This window comes from Plectropomus leopardus, chromosome 14, assembly GCF_026936395.1.
Source record: "Plectropomus leopardus strain MGB_pleo_1.0 chromosome 14, ASM2693639v1, whole genome shotgun sequence".
Classification (NCBI taxonomy): Eukaryota; Metazoa; Chordata; class Actinopteri; order Perciformes; family Serranidae; genus Plectropomus; species Plectropomus leopardus.
The window spans coordinates 3,428,513-3,456,412 of record NC_142189.1 but is presented as its reverse complement, the minus strand read 5'-3'; the positions used below and the strand labels follow the sequence as shown (position 1 = coordinate 3,456,412).

General features: G+C 40.0%; 1 protein-coding gene across 2 annotated transcripts in view; it reads left to right on the top strand.

Annotated features, from left to right (window-relative positions):
- atrn (attractin) overlaps positions 1–27,900 on the top strand; it is a 203,256-nt gene that overhangs the window by 87,545 nt on the left and 87,811 nt on the right. Inside the window, exons 23-25 of one of the 2 annotated variants that reach the window (XM_088087328.1) lie at positions 2,834–2,912; positions 3,465–3,622; positions 17,897–17,958. In XM_088087328.1, the coding sequence (XP_087943454.1) occupies positions 2,834–2,912; positions 3,465–3,622; positions 17,897–17,958 (299 nt within the window). Of the gene's footprint in view, positions 1–2,833; positions 2,913–3,464; positions 3,623–11,197; positions 14,906–17,896; positions 17,959–27,900 lie in introns of those variants that run through there. The other variant, XM_088087329.1, reaches the window with a different exon arrangement.

The window sequence follows — 27,900 nt, the reverse complement described above, 5'->3', positions numbered from 1 at the left end:
AGGGACGGTACATGTCCCGCCTTACTGTGCTGTCATTGGATAGTGTGTAATACACTGTTTGTGAAATAGTAGCGAACAAATAATACAAGCAGAGAGCAGAGGCAAGAGATCCCAGAGAAAAAATAAGAAAGTCCGCAGCTCTCCATCCGGAGGTATGTACGCTCTGGAGAAAGCCATCACGGGGCCCTTGGCTTTGGGCACCGACCCTGTCGTCCCTCTGGTTCTCTGGCGGAGGAGCAGAGCACATTTTGGGTCAGTGGGGCTCACTGGAGGCTGCTTAGAGGTGGAACAGAGCCAGGCGACTGAGAGTCCGGCCAGGGCCAGCAGAGGCTACTGGAGGGTTTACTGGGGCTGTCACAGCAAGTGAGAGGAGAGCCAGGGCCCCGAAAACTTATGGAGAGGTCCGATTTTATTTATCCAGTCATTTATTTGTTTTTTTCTTCTGGCAGCTTCTGTCCTCCATACTTTTCAGCTAACACAAGGGGATTTTAATGGTTTATTTAGCTTAAGAAGAATTTCCAAAGAACATATAATCCTTCAGTTTATCTGATATACTTAAAAAAACATCAGAACACATGGTTTTTATTTGGAAGACACAAAGCATCTGCAAACACCCAGAAAATCCCAACTCAAAGTAATTGTCAGTTACACATTGAATAAAATTAGTAGTGGTGTTCAAAATGCTTGAATATGTTGTTTTAAAATTTCCAAAAGTAAAGAGAGATTTAAATTTCAAATGGAAAACAAGAACCATAATTCCCAGTCAACAGAATACAAAAATAATAATTTAGCAGTATTATATCATGATGGTCTTTATTTAGTTAGGAAAGTCCCATTGACTTAAAATATAGTTTAGTTTGAGACATTTAATCTAGCTTTTTTATAACAATAATTACTAATTTATTGCAGATTGTGGGACATTTAACTTACACATAAGACACAAACTAATTGCAAAAAAAGGAATGAAACTATTAGATTGAATCAAACAGGCATCATTCACTCTGTTAACTTAAAATCATCCCCAATAAACAGAGAAAAAAAGAACCGCTGGCTTCACACTTTCCTCAGTAAAAGTCACTCTGCCGCTGAAGAGCACAGCCAGACATTAATGCCATCAGCCTGAAGTGTAATGTCGCAGTTTGAACGACACTCATCATCACGCAGATGTTTCCCCGGTAAATGAGAGCTTGTCCGGTCCTGTTTACCTGGCTGCAGCATCTGGAGCCCAAACTGAAACACGAGGATCTGATTAAATATTCCAGATGGTATTTTTCTCCTGACAAAGCTTTACCAAATGGCGACCGGTGCAGAGTGCAAATATACATGAGTTCTAAAAGTTACAAGAAATGACATTTTGATGATGTCTAGTTGTCGTGATTTCATGTGAATCCAGCGGAAATGAAACTTAACGCAGATAAGACAAAACTTCGTGACTGAAGACCTTCTGGATGATGATGCACTGTGATGTTCAGCAGTTACTTAGTGAGCCAAAAAATGCTGCAGAATGAAGCCTGAGAGGGAGAAATCCTTAAATATAACCGATAAACATAAGACAAACAACAATATTAAGATTATATATCTTCAAAGGAATACTTTACTCCCTCCAAATGATCATTAGTGAATCAATTATTCCCTGTTATGCTGAATTCATAAAGAAAACTTTATTTTTTCCTGTCATGCCTCAACTCTGAATGTAGAATTTAAATTGAATTGAACCAATGAATTAAAGGGATGGGCGTCTGCATTTAACAACAGCAAAATGAAATCAAATATATAATAAATGATATTAAAAAATTAGTTTACAAACTCTCACACAGCTCGTGCAGTATAATCCACGTCTCATTTATCCAGTCGTACACTAAGTATCTTCTAAACACATGCATTTCTGATAAAACATAGTATTTAAAATAATAATAATAATAATAATAATAATAATAATAATTTCATTTATTTGTCAGAATTCATGCATAGAAATTTTTATAAAAGATGATAAAAATGGTTGAAAAATACATAATATAAAATAAATATTTGTTAAAAATGCAGGCTTAGGCACGATAAAACAACATCATATTAAACACATTTTAGTATCAATGGTACAAAGATGTGTCTTCAGATTTTGACACGTCATAAGTAAAAATTATTTATGCTCTCTCAATGCCAGACTTCATTAATAAAAACAGTAATTCTTAATTCTTAATTAATTGAAATTCAGTTAATTAAGAATTTACTTTTTTTGGATTTGTCATTCACACTAAGCATGCTAAAAGAAAAACGTAGCTTTCCTCCAAAATTCAACATAACACAGGCTGAGTAATTGATCTTTGGTGGCTTAAAAATGACTTTAATAATGAATGAAGAAAAGAGTTTGTACAACAGACCCTCCTTAGTTATTCATCCCCACTAAAGCGGTTTCAGTGATTATGTACGTAAACATTAATTAGGTCTCAATTTGCAGCTACTTGACGTTATCAAAGTTGATATAATCGTACAGCAGCTCTTACAGTATTTTAATGCATATCATTTTTATCACTGACTCTTGTTCAAACATTTGTTTTGCTAATGCAGCTTCCATTAGCTGTGCAAATTTGCTCCAGTTTGCAATACAGTGACTGTTTGTACAGCTGCAAACTGGTGTGTGTGTGTGTGTGTGTGTGTGTGTGTGTGTGTGTGTGTGATCCAAAGCTGCGCTCTGCATTCAAAGTCACACACAGGGGCTTTCTGACCTGCTACAAATATACTACATGCTTTGTCTTTAATTGAAATTCTGGTTCATCGTCCATTTAAAAATGATGATAGTGATTGTGTGCTATTTGTGTCCTCTTTTCCTCCTCAGCCAAACCGGGATCTGGACATGTTCATAAACGCCTCAAAGAACTTCAACCTGAACATAACCTGGGCCACCAGCTTCACCGGTAGGTCGCAGCAAACACCACCACAACATTCAGGACAATGACAGACAGTTGATTTCTGCGCTGATTGGTTAGTTTTTCTGTGTCTTCTGTAAATACGTGTCTTCAAAATGTATCTTTTTTTCCCAGGCACACAGTGTCTGCTGGTCCTTAAAGTGTTAAATGTCTGAAATACATTTTTATGAATATTGGCCTTAAATAGTCTTAATTTCAGTTTTTTTAAAAAATGTATTAATTTTTCCATCTTCTAACTCCTTTAATATTACACACGCACGCACGCATGCACGCAGGCACGCACACACACACACACACACACACACACACACACACACAGACAAACGCACACAAACATGTATCGCTTGACAATCATGTTTTAAAAAGATATACATCAATATTATTTTCTACTTTTAATGAGTTAATTTTTTATCAGTCCTGATCATATATATCAAATATTCAGTAATTTTGTCATGACTCCACTGGACATCCACATCACATACTTTACTTTTGTTTCCCTTCGCCGTCTTTGTCATCCGGTGTTTTTGTTCTGTCCTTCAGCAGGCACGCAGACCGGCGAGGAGATTCCCATCGTCTCTCGGAGCAACATCAAGGAGTTCAAAGACAGCTTCTCCAACGAGAACTTTGATTTCCGCAACAGCCCCAATATCACCTTCTTCGTCTACGTCAGCAACTTCACGTGGCCCATTAAGATCCAAGTAAATTTCCTTTCAGTCGAACAAATACACAGCCATATCACTTAGATATAAAGCAGGAAGTAGTTTGTGCTGCAGTAGAATACTTAGTCGTTGTAGTGAAGCTGCACTAGATGTGAGGGGCACATATTGTACTTAACTTTATCCAGTGATTGCATGCTTCATTATAATAAATGCACACACACCTGCATTTACCAAGAAAAAGTAGGTGACCTGAAAACACTACTGACTATTACAGAGCATTAAAAACAGAAATTCTTATCAAATTATCATCGCCCAAATTTTCAAATGTACCTTAAGAGTGGGTGATATATCTAGTATACTCAATATATAGCACCTTGTTCCATAGAACAACATAGAATAACTACATTGCGATCATCGAGTATGAATTGTCAGGTTATTTTCATAAGCCGCAAGCACGAGACACGCTCAGCATTTCAGTTCGGTTGGTCTCCCCTACAGCTCTCTGCCTCACACAGACACACACACAAAAAGCAGGGCTTTTGCAGAGCTCCACACTGCAGCTATTTAGTCAAATTTGCAACCATAAAACATCACTATGGCTTGCACATTTGATATATTAACTGGAGAGCTGTTTTTTGCCAGCTCACAGTGAAGTGAGTCCTTGTTTAAAGGCAATAACTCTGAAACCCAAGAGTTTTTTGTATTTAGTAATTTTTTTTAGGATGGCAAATTTGGTGTTTGCAAATTTGTGAGACATGCCCCACAAATTGCACACAAAAAAGTAAAGAGTAAAAGTTCTTGTTAAGTTGCTCATTGCCATCTTCCCATGCTTTTTAAAGAAATACAGCCAATTTGCTCAGGTTTCAACGGCTTCATTTTAATCCACCTTTTCATTTAAAATGTTTGTATTAGAGGAGATTTCAAAATATGAAGATATACAGGCTATCATGTATCAGGATATAGCCAAAAAATATAAAGATTTTACGGGTTAGGGTTAGGGTTAGGGTTAGGGTTAGGGTTAGGGTTAGGTTAACGTTTTTAAAACCATATCGACCAGCCCTACTTTTACCACTTTTAGCTGCACTAAAGGCAATTTATTTACTGAATTAAAAACAATTGTGTCTGCTAAAATTCATAACAGAGAAATGACTCACTCCCAGTTTCTGTGATGCTTCAAATTCATTTCAACTGGCAAGATTTAATTCTGACAGACAGAATGACGCATTCAGCTGTGACACGCAAGACTCAGCATCCACTGACTGACATGTTGAACAGGGCAGAAAGCTGACAGGTGCAATACAACGCTTGAAATCTAGAAACAGGAGGCTTTGTGCTTTGACAACACCGAAAAGCAGAAATAATGATACCTGGAGTCAATGTGAATGAAATATTGCAGAAAAGGACAGGTGAAATGATTCGCCATTAAATGAAAAAAGGGAGAAATGTGACATCTTTCATATTTAATAATAGAAATCATAATTTATGAAAAAAACACATTTTCCTCACAAAGACACTTTACATAAGTTAAAAACAATCTTAATAATCAAATACACTAAAAATATATAACACACTACATCAATAACACATTGAAAGTAGTATTGCATGATTGCACTTTTTGTTTTATAGTTTCAAAATGTTTAATAGACATAATTAAACATTTCAAGACTTAATAAGAGCATGAAATGTGATTAAAGCAGAATTTGCTCAAGTACAGCATGAGTGCTAATGGAAAAAGGCCTAAGTTGTCCTAAATATTCTGAAAGCACTTAGAGGAAGCTGAGAATGCATGTATTTATGCATCTTAAATAAAAGCATTTACAAAGTTGCACACCAGGTCTCTTAATCTGCTTTTATGTGCATCCTCTGCAAATAAATAAACATGTATACATGCATTCATAGCATCACGTATTTTGGATCAAAGTGCAGCAAATCTGCGGTCAATTTTCACTGTGACTGGTCAGCTTGTCTAATTTACAGGCCACTTTTCTGCTCTATAAACTGAGAAGTTGGCGGGCAAAATGGCAGAATGTAAATGTTGGCAGTCACCAGTAAAGCATGGTCAAAATAAGTTCTCCACACGCCATCCATATGCCTGCTGTTCTGAGTTGCTGTCACCTGACTCAGCTTACATTGTGAACTCAGTTTATACTAAAGGTTTCTGATGGGCTTGCTGGTGTCCTTAACCCTTTGAAACTTTAGCAAGTTGATTTTTTTTTAAGGAAGATATTACAAGTTACAAAAGCATAATTAAAAAATGTAAATAAAAAAAAATTCACCAGTAGGTGAATAAAATAAATAATAAATAAATTTAAAAAAATACAAAATATGTAGAAAAAATTCAGAAAAACTGTAATATTTTTAAAATATTTTTCAGAAGTTCTTTCTCTGTAACTCAAACTAAATTTAAGCTCTTTTTTTGGTCTTAATTTCTTGCAATTTGCGAGACATCTCTTGCCATATTTCTGATTGCCATTTTTAGCCATGTTTTCAAAATCAATCAAAACAATTTTCTTAGGTTTCAAAGTTTTAAATGCGAAAGGCCTCTAAACACAGCACTAGAAAACTGATGTCCTTCCAGGTTACAAAGGGTTAACTTTGAAACCTGAGAAATTGGCTTGATTTTTTTTTTTTTTTAAATTTGGCAATACGGCACGAAAGAAAAAATGATCCAAAAATTAGCAAGAAATTATTTAAAAGTAGAAAATTATTTTTTTAATTATTATTTTTTAAATGAAAAGGGAAAACAGGGAAATGACCTGACAAAGATTTATTATAATTTATTAATTATTATTACAATTATGAGAATTTTTCTTCAGCTTTTTAAAAAATATTTTTTAATCTACTAATCTCCTGCAATTAGTTGAACACTTCATAACAAGTTGTTCATTGCATTTTTTCCTTGTTTATGAAAGAAATTGCGCCAGTTTGCTCTAGTTTTAAGTTTTAAATACTTTTGAAAGGCATCTTAAAAAAGCACAAGAAAAGTGATGTTGTTCCAAGTTTCAAAGGGTTAAAGTAACACTTCACCTCCCAAATGAACATTTGTGTGTAAATCACCTGAGTTACGCAGCATTTGTGGAGAAAACTTTTCCCTCGCGGGCCTCCAGTGAATCCAAAAGCAGAGGAAACTCTGGATAAATTGAAGTCAGAGGGGTCTAACAACAGCAAAACTACATCAAAACATCTGTTCACAAACGCTCACCGGCAGTCTCAGTACTGAGCGTATGATTGGATCGTGAACAGCTGTTTTATATAGTTTTGCTCTTGTTAAATACGGACCCCTATGACTTCAATTATCAAGCGTTTTCTCTGCTTTTGGATTCTTCGTTCACCATGGGGGCATGTAAGAAAAACAACATTTTATTCATGAATTCAACATAACACAGGGTGAGGAATTTATACACAAATCATCATTTTGTGGGTTAATACTCCTTTCACTTCCTTTCCTGATATATTATCACTTAATAACATAATATCCAACAGTGCTACAACCTTACAGCCTTTAAAATGACCATAAATTTCAGTCAACTTGTCTCTGAAACAGTTTAAAAACCTGTGTGAAGGCAGGATTTATTGTAGGGCTATTAGTGTTACTGGAACAGAGCATTGGACAGAGATCAATGTCAGGTGCAAACCAATGAACTTTTTATTAGGAAATGAAGGCTGATTTTAAAGGACAGCAAAAAGGCAAGACTATTGATGAAGTTGTTATTTGGACGTTCTAGTTAATCCCATGGGGCAACACCAGAAAAGAAATAGTAATTAAAAAGTAACCATTTTCCAGGAATTTTAGGTGTTTAATGCGGTTTATTTCATTATTTTAATATTATTTTATTGGCTTTTTATGACTTTATTCCAATAGGAAACCTATAGCCTGTAAAGGGGAACAGGCGGATGACGTGCAGCAAAGGGTCGTGGGTTGGATTCAAAAGTTCTCGGGACTTGTAGTCCCAAAAAGTGAGTTTCAAGGAACTTTAACGTTCCTTCAGGTTTCTTGTTATCTGTGTTTCCACCACGGCCTAAAGACAAGATTATGGAAATTAGTCTGCTGACGTATTAGAAAGCAGCATTGTGGAAAAAGGGCTGCTGGTGGTTGCAGAGGTGCAGGCTACTGTTCAGTTTACCTGCCTGTTTAATCTGAAGAACTCGTTAGAAGAAGAAACAGCAAAGGTTTTGTCTCACTGCGACAGCATTTACTGCAGCAAGTTGGATGTAATGAATGAAATTCAGAGGAGGAACATGAAACTAAGAGCATCTGCCTCCACAGTAAATCATGTGTTGAGTGTTTGATAGTTATTTATTCATTCTTTAGAAGGTAACTGCTGTGAAACAATCAGAAGATAACATTTTATTTCTCTCATTTTCTTTTATTTTGCTTTCTCACAGCACCGCAGCGCTATCTCTCTCTCTCTCAGCCTGCTGAAGCAACCTCTCTGTTTTTCTCTTTTTCTAAAGAGTCAAGAAGCCGACACCTAATTCTAACTTTGCTTGTAATATTATCAAACAAAGACAAAACGTTCTCCCCTCCTAAATCCATAATAGAATACTTCCTTGTTTTATCTCTTAAGTGGTACATGAGTTGAAGCAGCAGCGCTGTTTGTGTTTGACCAATCAGTGATGGTCATCCCCGCAAACCCCGCCCAGAAAGTTCCTGTACCGCCGGCTGTTTACAGACCTATAACTTTTTCACTAGCTGTCACATTGTCTTTAAGCTCAGCTGCCTGTTTCACCAGTACAGACCAGAGACTGAGCTCTGGTGGTGCATGCTGTGCGCTACACACAATCAGTTTAAAGGGGACCTATTATGCTTTTTGAGGGTTTTCTCCTTTTCTTTATTATTTTGCTTGGAGGTGAAGGACCTCCTGGACCTTATTGTTTCCCAATTTGTGGACATTTTCAATTAGTATGGAGTTCTCCTCCATTGAGTTAGCCGCCAACTACTGCTTTCTCCTTTTAAAACTCTCACAGCGGCGGCGGCAAAATATCACAGACACCTCGCTCATAGTCCCATCCTGCCGGCTGATCCTTTGACATATCAATGCGGCTGTTTGTACTTTAACGTGATACAACTCTGTCCTCCTGTTCCGCGATTTTACCTTTTATTCAGAACAGCGAGGCAACATGACATCTTGAGCAGGCAGTGTAAAAGGAGTTGTTGTGAGCTTGATTTGTTAATAATTAATCAGTTGTAACTCTGATCAAACAACTGCGCTACTCAAATACGTCACTACATGTACCACTAAAGGTGGAGTAGAATATAACACATGCAGTAAACGTTGTATCAGTGATGTAGAAGAAACTTTTCTCTCCTGATTCAGGCAGACCGCACTCCTGCGTTACTATTACACAGTGCACCAGAAGAGGGAAGTAAGAGTTTAGTCCACTACCTTCGTGACCTTAACAGTCCGCTTCACAGCACTTATTTGATTAACTTTTACTTGTGTCAAATATTTGATTTAGTGCAATTTCCTCTTGTTCTATAATCCCGTCAAACGGCACACTGGGTAAGATAATGAAAAGAGAAAGAGTTTTTTCTTTATTCACCCAGTGTCGCTCTCTGTTGGGATCCTGCCAACAAAAACGCCAAACTGATGTAGATAGAACTTGTACTCTTGGTCAAGTCTTTATCTTGATGAATAATAGATAACCTCAAGCCACATTTGATCTTACGTGAATACACGAGTTTAATGACAACATGAGTCGGATCTGAGAGGCTCTTGGCACAGCACGTACATGGACAAAGAAACACCAGAAAACCTAACGAAACAGAAGAATCAGTCATCCTTAAAAAGCACATTTTACACGTCATACAGCCGCGTCTTTCATTGTAGTCTAAACATCTACAAGGCCTTGCTCTTGCAGTATCTTAACATTCGTACACCCTGGAGTCAATGAGGGACTCTAAGGTCCTCAACAATACCCAAACCATCAACATGTGAATCATACATCTTCATACAATTATTTGTGGTGATATTTACATACTTTCATATCGCTGCTGTCAGGTGCAAACCTCCTATCTCCAAAATGATCAGGAATTAGAAAAAGGATTTTTAAAAAGGATCCAGTGGATACAGGTTTAGTCACAATTTTTTTAGAATAAATTTCATTGGTTGAGAAATGGTAAAACTGACTGATGGAGGTAGAGGGGGCTGATAGAATTAATTTATGGAAAAAAAAAATGAAAATAGTGAAATGTAAAGATACGAGGTTTGCGCCCGACAATTTTCTACGATAATCGACATGCTGACACGTGTGTAGCTGTTAGTGAAACTGCTCAAATGCTGTTTTTTAAGTACGTTTTGATCATACATGCTTATGCAGTTAGTTTTGGGGTGTTTTTGCTGCATGGTGGAGGATGCAGTAAACTCCATATCCTAGTTGCAGTGAATGCATGCGCTGCCAGGATTGGCTGCAGCTTGTTTGGGAGCGCGAGGTGCTCTGGGCCTGGATTGTGTGCACTCTGCTCAGCCTGCCCGCCTGTGTGCCTCCCCGATCACTTCTGGAAGTGATTTGACTGGTTTGCCCCGTGCACAGCTCCTTCCCCCCCTCTGCCCTCCTCCTCCTCCTCCTCCTCCTCCTGCAGGGGAGAAAAAATCCTGCCTCCATCTCCCATGTCCTGCCTTGTGAGAGCTTTTAGTTCTCTCAGCTTCAGAACTCCAGCTGCTGCCAGCTAGCCTCAGGAGATCTCCAGTGCAGCTCCACGGCACAACACAGAGCAGAGCTGAGTGGAGAGAGGAGCCCTCCCCTCCTCTCAGCCTCCTCTGGTCCACCTCACCTTCTGTCTTGCTGGGTGGGATCATATAGGAGATCACCCCTGTCCTTGAAACTAAAGCGCGCAGGTCTGCTAGCGTGTCATTTGTCTTCCTTGCACTCATGGAGCTTTACCTTCGTCAGCGAGGTAACAATTTCCGCTTGTCTCTTTCTCCTCGTCTTTAAAAAAATCATTTTTTTTCACCATTTCTTCTTAATAACAGCCCTTCATTTTTCTTTTGTTGCCTGTTTTTACTCTCCTCGCCTTCAGTGGTCTACTGCAGTTTGGCATTGGGATGTGTGTGTGCGCACTCGTAGGCGGTTGGTACTCCTGTTTTGGCAGGCGGAGATCGGAGTGTTGGAAAACGGTTCATAAACAGCAGCCGAGAAAGAGCAAGGGCAAAGTGGAATGTTAAGTTGAAACACATGCTGCATTCAGAGTGGGCTGTGTGCAAGCTAAGCCCTCTCTCTCTCCCTCTCTCTGTCCCGGCTTTGGCGTGCAGCTACACAGAGCTCGCTCTCTCATGCTTGGGCTCTGACACACCACCTCAAGGTTGCTTCTGTTTGCTTTCACGTGGTCGGAAGTGGCGTTAGAACAGCGTGCATACCGTCTGCAGGAGAGTTTGTTTTTTGCACCTTTGCATTGAGTTCACTTGTTGCATTCAGCAGCATCTGTCAGTACGGTCATGAAAAACCTGGAAAAATCATGGAATTTGCAAATAGAAATTAACAGGCCTGTTAATGTTTGGAAATTTCCCCAAAGTTTTGGGAAAGTCACGGAAATCAGTTTCTAGAGGTGCACATAATGCGTTCAAGGACTGTCAGAAATTTGAAAATCCCACAATGATTTCTGCTTTTTTACAGTTTCTGGCTATGATGAGTGGAATCATTTTGGAGGATTTTTGGAGAATGTGTGCCTTTCACACCAGAGGTCGAGATTCGAAGAAAAAGAAAATAGTCAAATTGTTGGCAAATGCTGTCTTTAAAAATCACCAAAAACTTTTTAAAAATTGCCAAAAAATCTTTTAAAAAACTAAATTGCCAAAAAAAATTCAAGCAAAAAACAAAATAAAAAATATAAGTCCTCCCTAGTGCTTAAAACATTTTTACATTTGATATGCTTTTCCCTTTTTTCCACCACCCCTTTTTCTCGCATAAATAACAAACAGTCCCTCAGTCATATGTGTCATATTTGAATATTCAGTTGTAATCTACTTTATATAATAAAGCTATTATATAATCATGAATGTTTGGTCTTTAAAATTAGTTTCAAAGTCATGGAAATTTATTGTGAAAATGTGTATAAACACTGATAACAATTTTGGATAGAAAATATCAAACTTCCGAAAAGCACAGTTGTTTTGCAGAAAACAAAACACAGCGATATAATGATTTTAACCCACCAAAAAAAAGATCCTTCACAATGGTCAAAGCGGATTCTGTGATGACTTCATCACCGTTGAGCAGCTCGCAGCATCAAAGCAAAATCAGTTGCACCGCGATTAGTCAGCGAGGAGCTCTCCCACCCCTCTTTTTTTCCCTCTCCTGATGAAGAATGGATCTGAATTTAATGATGTTTGTAATGAAACGCAAATCCCAGACTAATTACATTAAAGAGCTGTGATCTCCTGTTCCGTGCCTTAGTGAACATGTCATGATATGGTAGAGATTAGAACAGCCTCCAATTTAAAACCCCGCTGTGGAGTAGCAGCAGCTGTAGCTATCAGCTGGCTGGGCCGCGCGGCGGATCTGTGTGGACTTGTGTAGTGTTTATCTGGGCCACGCATGGCTGCCTGATGGGTGCGTTTTGATACTGATCACAGGGAGGTGAGGAAACACAAACGGAGCAGTTCTGCCAGCGTGCTGCTGCGGAGGGTATGACCTCAAATCAGCCAGCTACTTAGTATTTAAGCAGTGCATTACATTTCATGCAGACCAAGTAAAAAAAAAAGGAATTATGCATACAAATAAACGTGGAAAATGTATAGTAACAAATGATTTTACGTTAAAGAAAGGTAAAATTACTCTAGATACTCAAATTGCTTTGCTTGGGGCAACTTTTGCAAAATGACGAGTGCCAGTCACAGCAGCCCCATACATGTTTCTAGGAATTTTTGGAGATTCCGAGGATTTAAGGACTTTTCTAGGATTTGGGACGTTTTTTTTGGACATTTCTAAAAATTTCCGACATTTGTAGGAATTTTGGACGTTTCTAGGATTTTAAGACGTTTCTAGGATTTTAAGATGTTTCTAGGGTTTTAGGATATTTCTAGGATTTCATGACATTGAGTTTTGAGTTTTAGCACATCTCAAGGGTTTGAAGACATTTATGGAACTTTGGGACACTTTTAGGATTTTAGCACTTCTCAAGGGTTTCTAGTATGTTAGCACATTTCAGGGATTTTAAGACTTTAATGAGATTTTAGGATGTTTCTAGGATTCAAGCACATTTCTTGAATTTTTGGATGTTCGTCACTGTTTTTAATGTGAATTAGAAATTGGTTGGGGGGCCAGATTCGGCTTGTGTGCTGTAAGTTGAGAATCACTGTCGTACAGCCGCCCTGCTAACATGCCTAAAAATGCGGAAAGTATTATAAATATATAAAAAATAACACATGAATCTGCTTTTTATTGGTGGCTCAACCAGTTTTCCCTCAAGGAAATATTCTTTAATACAGAACTGAACATTGACAAACACACAATCTCACACACATATTCCAGCTCCGCCACATTTAAACCTCACTTTTCCTCTTTTTCGTGAAACCTGTTGAGCGTCTCTCCCTCGCGCTGACAACGACACTCAAAACTCCAATGTAGTTCAAGCGGCTGTCAGAAGCCATTAAAGGCGGAATATTTCGCAGTCTTAATGCCCGGCGGCAGGCTGACAGGCCCCGCTGCGAGATCCTTCGCGGCCCCTGAAGAGTCACCCTCTGCTGGGCTAACGAGAGCGGCACCCGGGGGCCTCCCGCCGCCGCCATCAGCCTGCCTTTGGTGACAAAGCACAGCACACGGCTGACACTCGAGATTAGCCGCTGCAATAACTGTTATCGCACATCTTCTCTGTGAGACTTCCTGCTTGTATTTTTCAAAACGGAGTTGACGGCATGATGCGGAAGCACCTGTCATTGCTTTTTTTTGGAGGAAGTTTGCGTTGTCCTTCAAGTTCACTGTTGTGTCGTTAGAAAAGAGAAGCACTATATGGTTCTCTAATCGCTGGATGGCTTTGTTGGGGCGCCGTCACAAAGCGAGCGGGGTTTCAGTACTCCGGCTGACGCGGCTCCTGTGATAATACTCAGCTTTGCTCTCAAAAGAATCCCCGCCACTCAGTTTCACACAATCTGCACTCGTTTTTTTCTTTAATCCTTTCATTTTTACCTCCCATTTACATTCATGAGCGCAGGAAGTAAAGTATTCCCTCCAAACCATTCATCCCTAATTGCGAGCATCTGATTGGCTTTTTAAAAAACTCTGAATAATTTCCAAAAATTGCTCTGTAGTGCTTTGTGGAGGTACAGAGAAGACTTTTTTTATTCTCTTTTTTAAATCCTGCTTATGTTGAAGCAGCTGCTTCAGAATATGTTGGATATTAATGTCATTAAAGTGAGTGACAAGTATTAGGATTTTTTTTTCTTTTTAATCAAAGAATATAGTTTTTCTGACAGTTTATGTCAACGGTTTTTATCTTAAACATATTTTTGTGCCACCTCGTAAGGAGAAACGCTGAAGTGATGAGTAGATTAGTCGTTCCAGAGTCACTCACTGAGCATAATTACATGAACAGGCTGCTTCCAGGCTCGCAGATGTGAGGATTTCCTGCTTTTTTCGGTTTTATATCACTATAAATCTGATATTGGGTTGGATATCTGATTATTGGATTTTAAGTTTTACCTCAGTTTCAGATCTAGGAACTTTTGATGGTACTTTTTCACTATTTTTTGACATTTTTTTAAAAACCTAATTGAGCCTTGAGAGCTTTATTAATATTAAAACAGTGTTTAAAGAGCTAGAAAAAGCAGCAGCAATGTGTTGAAGACAAATGGTGTGGATCAAATAACATAATTATGACATCAAATCAAAATGTAAATAAGAATTGAGTTTTAAAAAAATACATAAATAGCATTATTAACATCCTAAAGATCTTAAAGATGACCTGGTACTAGAGTTGTCTAAATCATTAAAAAACTAATGCGAGACAATAAAGGGCAAAAAGTGGCAAAAACAAGCACTTTTAGCGGATGCAAATTGACTGTGCGCACATGCACTGAGGGGTTACAATGCAGCCGGCTGCTCCATTTAACCTGTGTCAAAATCGTTGTTTGCATGAGTCATTAAGCCACAAAATTTGTAAAAATTTGGTTGAAAAAAATTGCCTTTTAAAGAGACAAACATATGAAGATCTTGAAATACCCCCCGAAATGGCTTTAGAAAGACATTTGGTAGAATAAACGACTGTTTATTCCTTTGAAACCTGAGCAGAAAAGTTTGAGATCTTTCAAAAACACGAGAAAGAGGCAGTGAGCAACTTAACAACACATGGCCCAAAATTAATCAAAAAATTAAAAAAAAAAACAAGTTACAAGAATATTACCTGAAAATAAGGAAAAACTGAAAAAAAGAAGAAAATTCCCTGAAAAAAATTGCAGTTTTTTTTTCTTTAACATAATTTTAAACAAATAATTATGAATGTAATTATCTGGACATCTTTCCTTTTTTGATAATTTTCTAATAATAAACCCCCCCTTTTTTAAATTTTCTTTAATATCTTTTATTCATTTCTTCCAATTTGTTGGGCACTTTTTGCCAATTCTTTCACGTCTTTTAAAGAAATTAAACCAATTTAAATAGCTTGTAAAAAGGCATCAGGGCGCAGCACATGAAAAGTGATGTTGAACCAGGTTTTACAGTTTTGAAAAGTAAAGGATCCTTGGCAAAAGCTCACAGTTTGTTTGTACCCCGATTGATATTAACGCCGTCCCCCGCCGTACCCGGGGAATCACACAGTAAATCCTCTCTGCTGTCGGTCACCCGCTGAGACCCACACTGCTGACATCTTTCAAAAAGTTTCTCTCTGGGTGTTTTGGCACCCTGAACTTCTCGTCTGTGTTCAACAGTCTGGAGGAAAATGATCACACTGAGGATTCGGCGCTCAACAGTAATCAACAGCAACACATTAGCGAGCCAGATGGTGCTGACTACAAGAGTAAATTAGACCCCGGGCCGTCCACAAAACACTCACACCCCCCCGTCATCTCACCACAGCGGCCAATGCCTTTGGCCCTCTACTTGCTCTTGTGTAAAGTCGCTGAAAATGTACACACATCCCGACCCTCCTGTGCATGTATTATAGCTCTTAAACACATATTAGGCATTCACAGACTCATCCTGACATGCACACAGCTGGGTTTCCCAGCTTTTGTATTTTTTTTCTTCTTCCTCTTGCTCCTTTTTTCTGGAATTGTATGCAAATCCGTGCTTTGCTGAGGAATAATAAGCAGGAGGGCTGATAAGTTCTGGTCCAGGGTGTCACCTCGGAGGAAAGGTGTGAGGGGAATTGTACCGCAGGCAGGAGGAGGTGCAGGACCCCGATGTGGCCAGAGAGAGGCAGTGTTGTGTTGCTGCAGGAAGTCATTGTGTGGCATTTTTTGGGGGGGTTTGTAGGCGTAAGAGTAAAGAGGAGGAGGAGGCGGAGGAGGGAGGTGTGGAGGGTGGGGAGGTGGTATGGCACTGCCAGTGTTACCCCTGGCAACCTTGATTAAGACAGGATATCGTTAGTACAATTGCTCTTGTGATGATTACATCGTGATGTTTCTGCCCACATGTGCAGGAATTTCGTTTTTTTTGTACGCAGTCTGTGGGCAGCTGAGAGGACCGTCTGCTGGTGTGTTGTTGCTCTGACAGGCGTGCAGTCTGGAGCACAGATAAGCAGAGAGACTGGGAACCTCCCAGTGGTTGTGAGTAAGGAGATGTGAGCACCGTAAAGATAAAAAACCCTTAGATATCCCTTATCTTTACACCATCATTGAGGCAGAAAAAACTTGTACTCTTGTCAGTTGCCACTCTGATGAATAATTAAAGAAAGAGTTAATTCGCCTTAATTAAATCACAGTAAATTAGTGTCAGGGCGCCCGGAGGCTCGGGTAGTAGAGCGGGCGTCACATGTGCAGAGGATTTGTCCTCGCTGCAGCAGCCGCAGGTTCGATTCTGGCCTCAGCTCTTTGCTGCATGTCATGCCCTCTTTCTCCCATTTCACGGTTAAGCAGTCCTATCAAAAATAAAGACAAAAATAGCCCCAAAAATATCTCAAAAAACTACAAAACAATCTGCTAAACAGCACTTATTTAATTCATTTACTTATGTCAAATATTCATTTTAGTACAGTTTTCTCTTGTTTTATGATCCTGTCAAGAGGCACACTGGGTAAGATATAGATATATTTTATTCTTTACTCGCCCAGTGTCTTTATCTGTTGGGATCCTTCCAAAACCGCCAAATTAATGTAGAAAAAACCTGTACTCTCTTTATTTTGACGAGTAATAAAATAAAGAGTCAATACAACTTAATTTAGCTGCTAATCTGCTAAAGAGCACATAGGTAAATCATTTACCTGTGTCAGATATTCATTTTAGTTGAATTTAGGACAGTACTCATTGCGTTCTCAGGACCGCTTTATACTGTCGGTCCCAAATGCTCGGACAGAAATTGGGAAAAGGGCGTTTGTTTTCTGCATCCTCAGCCTGGAATTAGTTGCAGAATGACTTGAAACTGAAGGAGCTGGTGTCGTTAAAGGTTTTTAAATCTAAAATATAAGACTTAGAGCAGAGTCCGTAGGATGTGGATGTTTTTAGCCTGCCTGGTTTGTACAACTGACTCCCGAAAAGCTCTCTTTTGACTCACAGCTAGTTCTCTTTTAATGCAGATTTTAGTGTGTGAATTAGTATTTTGTCTCCCTTTGTGTCTTCACTGCTGACTGTCTCAGCCGGGTATGCCTTGAAAACGAGATTCTTAATCTCAGTAGGACCAACCTGGCTAAGTAAAGGTTAAATAATATAAAATGAAATAAAATAATAAATAATCTACAAGGTCTTGATCTTGCAGCATCTTCACCCTCAGACAGCCTGGAGCCTCCTCACATGCCCGCATACAGACAGTGAAGGACTCTGAGGCCTCTGAAAGTACATAAAACCTCCACCATGGATGAATCATACATTCATGCACTTACTATTATACATGATGACATTCAGACACGTTCATGTTGAATAAGTTTTCATGACGGTCCATTAATTTGTGCACCACCGCACACTTTAAAATATGCGAGTTAAGTCACAGATTGTCAAAAATCTACATATATTATCCACAATATACAACACATACATATGCTCTGACTGCCACTGTGACTGCATTATCTCTCCCGCTCATTTGTGCGCCTTTTGTCACACCCACAAGGTCGACTGCAGTCCAAAGCCTGCATGTTTATGAGTGTATAATGCTGACCCCCCCCTGCTGTAAAATCTCCCTTATTAAAGCACAATCTCTGACCCGGTCTGTTGTCCTCTCTCTCTGCAGATCGCCTTCTCGCAGCACAGTAACTTCATGGATCTGGTGCAGTTCTTTGTCACGTTCTTCAGGTGAGCAGCTCCCCCTCCCCTCTCCCTTCTGTCAATTCACTTACTCCGCACCACAGATGTGTTAAAGTGGCGGCAGTCGCCTTCGACGTTTCTGTGTGTGTTCGTGATGTGGTGTGAACCGCGCTGATGGATCACCAGCGCTGCTCTGCTGTGCCTGTGCACCGGTCGTTACTGTGAGGAAGCGCTGCAGCTCGCTGGTTTATAGGAGCTGCTTAGCTGTCGGCACGTGAGGGCGAATGCACACATATGCACACACGTGCAACTCCTGCTGTTTTATTTATTTATTTACACGAGCACAGTCATAAACCAAGTAAACAGGGAGGTGTAGCAAAAATCACACGGCTCCGAAATGTGAATGTGTGCTCCAGGATTTCTCGGAAATTTGTTCCCCATTTAAAGGACCTAATTGTAATTACCAACCGAATAGGGGTCAGTATTTCACCGTTTTAATCCTGCCTCGTCTCATTACTGAGTGGTTACAATAAGCTAAACCGGTTGATTTGAATTGTGTCGGTCTGCCACTGTGTCCATACAACCACGATTTACAGTCTTCAGTCTAACGACAACTCACAGCTGACAGCTGAACGAGAATACAGCCGGTCAAAATTAGGCTGCTTTCTTAAGATCTTCACATGTGGCCTTTGTGCATAAAATTGACTTTATAGGTTACTGAGCTCAGTTTTAGCAACACCACAGTAACAAGAAAACAGTCGCATCACTCCATTTGAAATGTTTATCACCGACTTTGAGCCTGCAGTTTGTGTTGTCATTAGTTACACTAAAGATAGGTGTCGATGAATGGCCAACTTTAGATGTTACTTTCTAGTCTACAAAGTACAAGGCAGATATATTATTCTACAATTTGTGCTTGATCCTGCTACATCTTTGGAGTTGAAGGATGAGTTGATTAAAATCAGCAGTGATTATGAAGATTCTACGTGGTTGCTGCGCATGTTGCTGCTGATGGCATCATACAGTTCCTGCAGTGCATTTTTTGAATTTGCATCAGAGTCTTGTGTCCCGTTGGCTCTGAACGAGGTCCGCCCATTCAGTGCGACAACTTGATCTGGGATGTTAGGGGTTAAACATGTCTCTGCGGACATGTGCGCAAATAGATAAAATAAAATAAATAATAAAAAGAGATTTTTAGCTGTCGAGTTGCTTTTATCATATCATAGTATTCTGTGTATTCAGCAGTGAGTCAGATGTCTAAACCCACGAGTCCATATGATGAAAACGAGATGGGGCAATGATTGGTTTGTTTTGGCTTTGCGCCCATGTCCTTGTGGTTCACGCTGACATACAGTAGCTGAAATGTTTAGAAACCTTGGGATCTTAATGAGAATTCAGGGTTTCCTGTCAGAGCAACACGCTACTTTGTTATGATGGACACGCTGGTGTTTTTTTTGTTTTTTCTGGTCGGGCTGCATGTGTTGAGCTGTGATGAATCCTTTTTTTCTTCTTCTTCTTCTTCTTCTTCTTCTTCTTTTTCTTCTTCTTCAGCAGCTGCTGTAATGTGTTATCGATTGCAACAATGAAACAAAAATTGGGTGTGCAAGTGTTTTCCATGCATGTGTGAATGCATGTGTGTATGTTTTTCTGTGCGCATACATAAGACCCAGGGGAGAAATGTAGGACGTTTTCGTCTCCTCGTCTCTGCAACGTCTTGAAAGAATTGCAGGCTTTCTCGAGTCATACTGCTTTTATTGATCCGGCCGGCATGTACGGGCGGAGAGATTTGATGGTGCTGATTTGAAAGATTCTCTTTTTCTTTCAAAAGTCATGTTCAATAACCGTATGTTTCAGCATCGACTGAACAAATCTCCCCTCCACGCCGAGGTTTATTTTGGATGCTATTCAGCTGTAAAAACCTCACCTCGCTCCCTCTGCATACAGATGCCGAGCCTATTAATTTAAAGTGCAAGAAAAATACCTGAAAATTAATGGAAACAAAAAACAGGGAAAAAAGTGCTTAGAAATATAGAAATTTTAAAAAATAATTTTAAATGTTAATTATGATGATATATACAATACATTTTTCCCTATGTGTTTTTAGAAACGGAGAGAAAATGTCTTGAGAATTGGTAAAAAGAAAAAAAAGGGATAAAAAGAACAAGAAAGTTAAAATAAGACAATGAAATAACCTGGGAAATATTTTAAAATTCTTTAACATATTTTAAATTTGTAATTATAATCATAAGTATAGTTTATCCGTAGACATTTGTCCGTAGTTTTTTTTTTTTCAAATAATTTTCTAACTCCAATAATTTCTTGCAATTTGAGAAACATTTCTTTCCAATTTACTCATTACCTTTTTGTCATGTTTTCGAAAGAAATCTCATTAATTTACTTGGAGTTTAAAGGTTAAATTTATAACATTATTTTAAGTACGTAATTTTTCTGATGTTTCCGTAGCTTTTTTCTTCCTTCCCTTTACATTTTTTCCTTCTCTTTTTTAGAAATAGAGAGAAAATTACCTAAAAATTAGTAAAAATAAATAAATAAATTAATTAATTAAAAAAATTAAAATTTGATAAAATCACCTGAAAATTAGTAAAAAGGAAAAGTTAAAAAAAAGAAATAAAGAATTGCCGACTTTCTCAAGTCTCAAGAGATTTGATGGTGCTGATTTGAAAGATCCTCTTTTATTTTTTCTCCCATTCATGTTCAATAACCGTATGTTTCAGCACGGTCTGAATAAATCCCCCTCCACGCCGAGCTTTATTTTGGATGCTCTTCAGCTGTAAAGGCTCCACCTCGCATACAAATGCCGAGCCTGCAGTCGCTCATGATGCTGGCATGTTTATACACACGTGTCAGCGTTTGCAGGTTTGCGTGTCAGCATCCGGAGCGTGCAACCTGCGCCTGCTGTGTGCGGCGAGCAGGCATCACGGCGATCCATAAACACAACAACGCTCGATCTCTGTCCCCCCTGCATCTTTATCACCCCCTCTCTTTCTTTTCTCTTTACATCTCCTCTGTTTTGTCCTCCTCTCCTCCGTCATCTCTGCTTTCTGCCCCTCCTTCACTCATCATTTTTTACGTTCCCTTATTCTCCCCCTCAATCCCTCAATCCCTCGCCTCCCTCCGCCTCTCTTTCCCTCCCTCTCGCGCTCTCAATCTCCTTTCATCTTCAGCTCTCCATCTCCCCTTTCTGCTGTTTTCCTCCTCTCCACTTCGTCTCCTCTGTCCCTCACCTCCCTCCCTCCCTCTGTCAGTCTCCCTTGTTCCATCTTCTCCTCCCTCCCCTCTCTGTTTTCTTTCCTCCCAGCCTCCCACCACTCCCTCTGACTTGCTCTTAATCCCACAGCTCAGTCTTTTTTTTGATGTGTGTGCTGCCTGCCACTGATTTAGCACACATGAGTAGACCTAAAGTTAGCGAGCTCGCAGCCTTGTCCCTGTTTGCTTTTGGGCGCCGCATTGTTTGTGATGCGGGGGAGGAGAGGGATGCTAATTATCGTGGAAATTGTTTGCTCTTCTTCATTCCCGACTTTTTCTCTGTGTCTTAATCTCGCTCTCGGTACTTCCTCTCTCTCTCTCTCGGTGCAACGTTCCCCGCGGGGACAGATGAAGGTGGTGCCATCCCGTTATCTGCAGCACTAGCAGAGAGCGATACCCCCACGACAGTCCGCCGGCCGCAAAGTAGATGCATTAAACGTCGGCGACAATAAAAAGCGCTCACATATTCACGTCCAGCTGTCCGGCTGCACCTCAGCTTCAGCTCCTTATGCTGAATCATGGCTTTTAACCCCTAAAAACCTGAGTGAAATGTGTTGATTTCTTTCAAAAACATGGGAAGAAGGCAGAAAGAAGAAACTGCCCCAAAAATTAGCAAGAAATTAGTGGAAAAAAACAGGGAAATGACCTGGAAAGAGTGCTTAAAAATGATAATAATTGTGCTATATAATTTTGATTATGTAATTATGATACTGTTTCTTTAGTTTTGTTATTTTTTCCTTAGACATTTTTCCCTATAGCTTCTTAAAAACAGAGAGAAAAATATGTAAAAAGAGAAAAGGGATAAAATGAAAAACAAAGTTAAAATAAGAGAAAGAAATGACCTGGAAAAAAGTGCTTAAAAACTACAATAATTTTTTAACAAAATTTCAAAGATGTAATTACGTTAATGTTTCCTTATCTTTTTTTTCCTTTCAGAGTCAGAGCATTTATGAAAAACTTTTTTTTTCTGAATGTTATACTAATTGAATGTTCCCTCTTAGTTGAATGTTTTTTTTCCAGGGCTGGAAAATCCCTTGAGAATGTGAAATTTCTAAAATATTTTTGAAAATGCAATGAAAATGTATCTTTTTTTTCCACTCAAACTGTCATGTTTTTAATTTAAAACTTGGCTGCTGCTAAAGCGAGCACCCTTTGAAGTAATCGTGACCTGAATGAAATATTTCTTGGCTACATAAGTCCAAACTGCCGGGTGGAGGAAACTAAAAGAGCTATCATAAAAATGCAACTTTTTATTTATTATATATTTATTTATTTTATTTTTTTAGATTGCACACTGGGACATATTTGTCACGGAAATATTACTGCGGCTGTGGCTATTTTTGAAGTCGGACTTTGTGCACCATCTCTCACCCAGCTGGTTTACCGAGCTGCTTCAAAAGGAAAATGAAAGTTTGTTTATGTTTTCTGAATAGTTGATGTTGTTTATGAAGCCGTGATCTGCAGCGGTTCAACAAAGGTGCATGTGAAAGTGGGACTTAACTTACAGAGGTTACATCTGTGTGAGTGTGTCTTGGAGAATTAAATGTGCTCTAATATATAATTTACCAAAATAAAGGGAAAAACGAGGATTTAATGTCCTATTCAGCCAAGTATTTCTGTGCAGCGGTGAGTTCTGCAGTGTGGGCAAAACAAGAGAGACATAATGTTTTGATGTAACTTCAAATCCTGGAAAAAGAAGGAGGTCAGGGCGCATTGATAAAGCTGTCAGGTTTGTGAGACAACACTCAGCTCCTCTAACCTGCTGTGGGATCCCGGCTCTTTGTTGTGGGACCTACAGGAGTTTCTTTTTCGTTTTGACGGATACATCAAAAGATTTTCTCAATTCTTCCTCTGCAGCGTTGACCACACGTTCACCGGCTTCGGTGTTTACTTCTTATAAAAACTTGCCTTAACCTTCTTATAGTCATCGCCGAGGCCTGATGTCCCAGAAAATTCTGCGTCCCCTGAGACTGTACGTCCCCGGCATATCTGTGCTGCTGACAGCTAATATTAAAACGTTTGTGCTCTCTGATGGGCACTTAGATCCAACCTGAGTGCTTAGATATATTTTTAGTTGCACGGCTGGTCTCAGTGGGGAGAGAGTCCCTGGTGCTGGCAGTGTGCGCCCAAAAATGTCTCAAGAAAAACACTCTTGAGTCTTCAGACAGAAGATTATCTCTGTTTTCACGTGCTGTGTGCATGTTGAAGAGTTACTTAGTCATCCCTCGTCTCCATGGCAACTGTAAAACAGCCGCCTCATTCAGTGGCTGTAGCTCAGAGGTAGAGCGGGTCGTCCTCTAATCGGACAGTCAGCGGTTCGATCCCCGACTCCTCAGTCAACATGTCAAAGTGTTGAGTGTGTATGAAAGGTACTGAGTAGCAGGTGGCATCATGTATGGTAGCCTCGGCCATCAGAGTGTGAATGTGTGTGTGAATGTGTGTGTGAATGGGTGAACGTGACATGTGGTGTGAAAGCGCTTTGAGTTCAGTCCTTTTACAAATCTCCTTTTCTATGCAAAATGCATTTTCGCTGTTCATCTGAAATATGAGGCTTTAGCACCCTCACTGACTCCTAATATAGTCCGAATATTCAAAAAAAACACTTTATCAGGGCTGCAGTGAGCGTAAATTTTGTGGTACAAATTAATGAAAGAGCATATAAACCAGAAAACAGCTGAGATTCATTTTGCTTTTTTCAGCAATTCACAAAAATATCGTCATAACCAGTGAAATCAACAGGCCACAGCACAGACATAAAGGTCCAACAATAATATTCTACAAACAGTGGTGCCACTCTGATGTAGCTGTTGGCAGTTTAGGAAAATGGATATTTTTGACTTGTTACAGCTGTATTTTGCGTAGAGAAACAACCTCGTTAATAATAATAACTAAAACTTGCTGTCTCTGATTCTGGGGGTGAGCTAGATTGCATCCCAAAAATCATCCCTCTTATAGCGTCTTTATAAGACAGTTTGTTTTATCAAACATTTCACCTTTAGGATTATCAGGATTATTTAGGATTATTCTCTCTGCATTTTCATTTCTATTTTATTTAAGACAATGCTCATCTATCAACATTTCTGTGAATGTGCCAGTGTTCGCCATCAGGCTCATTTTCTACCTGCAGTCCTTTTGCAAGATGTTTTGAAGCCTTTAAAATAATAAAATCCACATACCAACAACAGCAGGACACCGTAAAGACAGCAACCGCTGCAACAAACGGGAACTTCCAAGACAAAACGCGAGCCATTTTAGCACTGACAGCTGTGCACACATCATGAAGCAAAGACACACATCTAACCATAACATGCAGAGCAGCAACAAGCAATGACAACAGACAGAAGCAGAGATAAAATACAAGAGTCATAATTCAGACCTTAATCAAATGTTAAGAGATAAAGTTACGGGTTAACAATATGTTTGTATGCACTAAAACACAGGCAGGCCAAGCAACACAAAGTGGTCGTCATATAGATGTCTTTCTGGAAATTTGCAGGTAAATTCGTATGATGTTTGCAGTCGGCAACTGCTATTACGTTTGTGGGATAATTACATTAAAAGCTGCAGATTTGTATTACGTTTGTGGTTTATCACGTTTGTGGGCTGTTATTACGTTTGCAGGTGTTACATGGCGCCTTCTAAATTCGGATGGATTTTGATCGGATGTTTCTATTGCTCATTAAATCGCTCCGAAATTGATCCCGATGAAATGGTTTTCCTCTGTAGTTTTGAGGCGGACTATTAGAACAATTTTTGAAATGATATATTGATAGTTATTGTTCGTTTTTGGTGTGGACAGTCCTTAAAACTCGCTAGAGCCCCTCAGGATGTTTAAAAGTCCATTGTGTGAGATTTAGGGGGATTTAATGGCATCAAGCTCCGAGGATTGCAGATTGCAACCAGCTGCGGATACAGACGACATGTTGGTAATATTTTGCATCTCTGCTACAGATAGTTTCTGTGTGTCCAAAGCCTGACATCTTATTCCTTTGTGCCACAGAGCTCATTGTTCTCCAAAAAGTAAAAGCACATCGGAGAGCACACAGTTGCACTGGATGACACGTTCGCTCAGAACAATGGGCAGTAATGACCGCAGACGTGAATCAGCACCAGGCGAGCTCATAAGCACTCTGGAGAAATGTCATCCTCCTTTGAGATTAATTATTAAAAACTCATCAAATAATCTTAATTCACCCCACTTTGCGGCGTGTTAGCACGGCTGTGTGTTTAAAACGATTAGTGATTTATTTTGCTTCGCCGGCTGTTTGAACAGAGGGGAGGCGTCGTTTTGTCGGGGCAGAGGCATTAAAAGAGGGGGTACCAGCAGGCTGCCCGCCCTGGGCCAAGTCTGGGTGGGCGGGTGTGTGGGCGGCTGGGATACGATGAAGTGAATGAATCACCCCGCTGATATCAAGGAGACTGAAAATCTCTCCTCTGAGAGGCGGACTCAAATGTACCAAAGAGTTTTCCGTCTCCAGCTGAGGCTTCGCTGCTGGACCCTTCCGGAGTCAACCGGTGGCAACTTCTTCACTGCTTTCTTTTGTTGTTATTTTGAGTAGCAGAGCTTTGTCATCAAATAGTACCCAACACAATTCCTAATCACAAGTGGAGTACCAGCGTAATCGCCCAGCCGCCATCAGCATGCAGCAGCAGGGAGCGGGCGGCGGTGTTTTTCCGCTCGCTGACCTTGTTCTCGACCGTTTACCTCGTTAGAGCCGAGAGGTGATTATTGTCGTCACTCTCAGGTCTCTTGAGTCAGCACAGTAACCGTGTACGTCGCTCTCCTTCTCTCTCCACCTCCCAGTGTCAGCTCAGCCTCTGCTCCTTCTCCCATCATCCCCAGCAGGGCCCTTTAACCCTTTGTGCCGAGGCCGCTGCAGTCATACTGTTGCTATTTGCCACTGGCTCTGTGCTCAGTATGTCCCAGTTACACAAATGTATCTCTGCACCGTCCTCTCCACTTTTCATGCCTCCCCGCCAGCGACAGCCGTGGCAGGTCTGTCCCATTCTCCTGACCGCAATATCTCAGGAACGCCTTGAGGGAATATCTTCGAATTTGGCACAAACATCCACTTGGAGTCAATGATGAACCGATTAGATTTTGGTGGTATCAAGTCCAAGGTCAAGGCCACTGTAACTTCATCTGTCTTATTCTCAGAAATGCAATAGCTCAAGAGGGTCATGGAATTTCTTCCAATTTGGCATATACATATATATATATATATATATATATATATACTGTATATATATATGTTTGTGTGTGTGTGTGTATATATATAGATAGATAGATAGATTTATTAGGGCTGTCAATTGATTAAAATATTTAATTGTGATTAAAATGCATGACTGTCCATAGTTAACTATAATTCGCACATCTTTTTTTCTGTTCTAAATGTAACTTAAAGGGTTATTTTTCAAGTTTTTAGTAGTAAAATGGGAGTGGACAAATATGCTTACTTTACACAAATGTACGTATATCATCATTGCCTCAAGCCAGAACGATGCCAGTAACTCTCCAGAATATTCTCCAGAATAACCTCAAAGGCACTGCATGCTCAAAAAAACAAACTGAATGAGAAAGTTGAGCATATCTCTGCAGAGAAGCTGTGATGGCTGGTTGGAGGCTGTGAGTGACGCAGGGCACATATATGAACGGGAGCCGCCCGGCCGCTGCAGTCATGTAGCTGCACCATCAGTGGTCAGTGTGCTGCAGCGGACCTGCATAAAGTGCACTGCAAACTATCCAGCGTGGTCTGCCTTTGGCGAGGGGAAGCAGGGCTCTGTGCATCAGCTGTGTGTAAGACTGGAAGTACTCCGGTGGTAACTCAGTTCACATCGACAGTAGATGCAAATAAGTTTGGCTGTGTTGAAAGAGCCGTCTGACCGGGCTTCACAGCAGAACTTCTTTACCCATTTTCATGCGCCCAAAAAATTAGTGGCGTTAAAGTGAATTTGCAAACTGACATCTTTTTGGAGCGTAAAAGTGATGTAAATGACTTGTTTGCTTAATAGCAGCTGAGTCATGCAGGTACTGGTCCTCAAAGAACTGGTCTAAAACGAAGCCCTCCAGTTAAATTATTCATTAATGGTCGGATGTTTTGGGTAGACGCCCTTCCTCTGCTGAAGTTGCAACTTTTCCATCTGGCGGTGTTGATTGGAGAGCCGTACTTCTTTTGATTTTGCTTTTGAGGATTCAGCAGCGCCCGTTTACACATTAAACATGTGGATTCATTATCATTTTGAGAAAGAAATAAAAAGCTTGACCACCCGCTGCCAAATACACACGTACGCACACATTTTTGGGTCTGTGTGTTGGTCGCGGGCTCTGAGGGTAACGTAGTGGCCACTCATGCATATTTTGGCAGCTTGAAGTGGCCTGCAACAGAACATAAATAATTCTGTTGTTGTGATCATCATCTCACTACTCAGCCTCTTAAACACATCTGCAGGTTTAGACACTGGAACAGAAACTCTCTCCGGTGCACACGCTCAGTCTTTTGTGCATACTTACACACACACACACACACTCAGAAACACTCTTAATTCAAACACAGAAGGCAGCTGGCCACTCAGTGGTGCTGTGTGCCCTCTGAGCTGTATGATTACCCTTCACACACACACACACACACACACACACGCACAGATATATACACAGCGACTGGCTCTTTTTCTCTCTCTGCTGCATCTTTAGAGCTTCGGACTGCAGCCTGCACGAGTTCATGT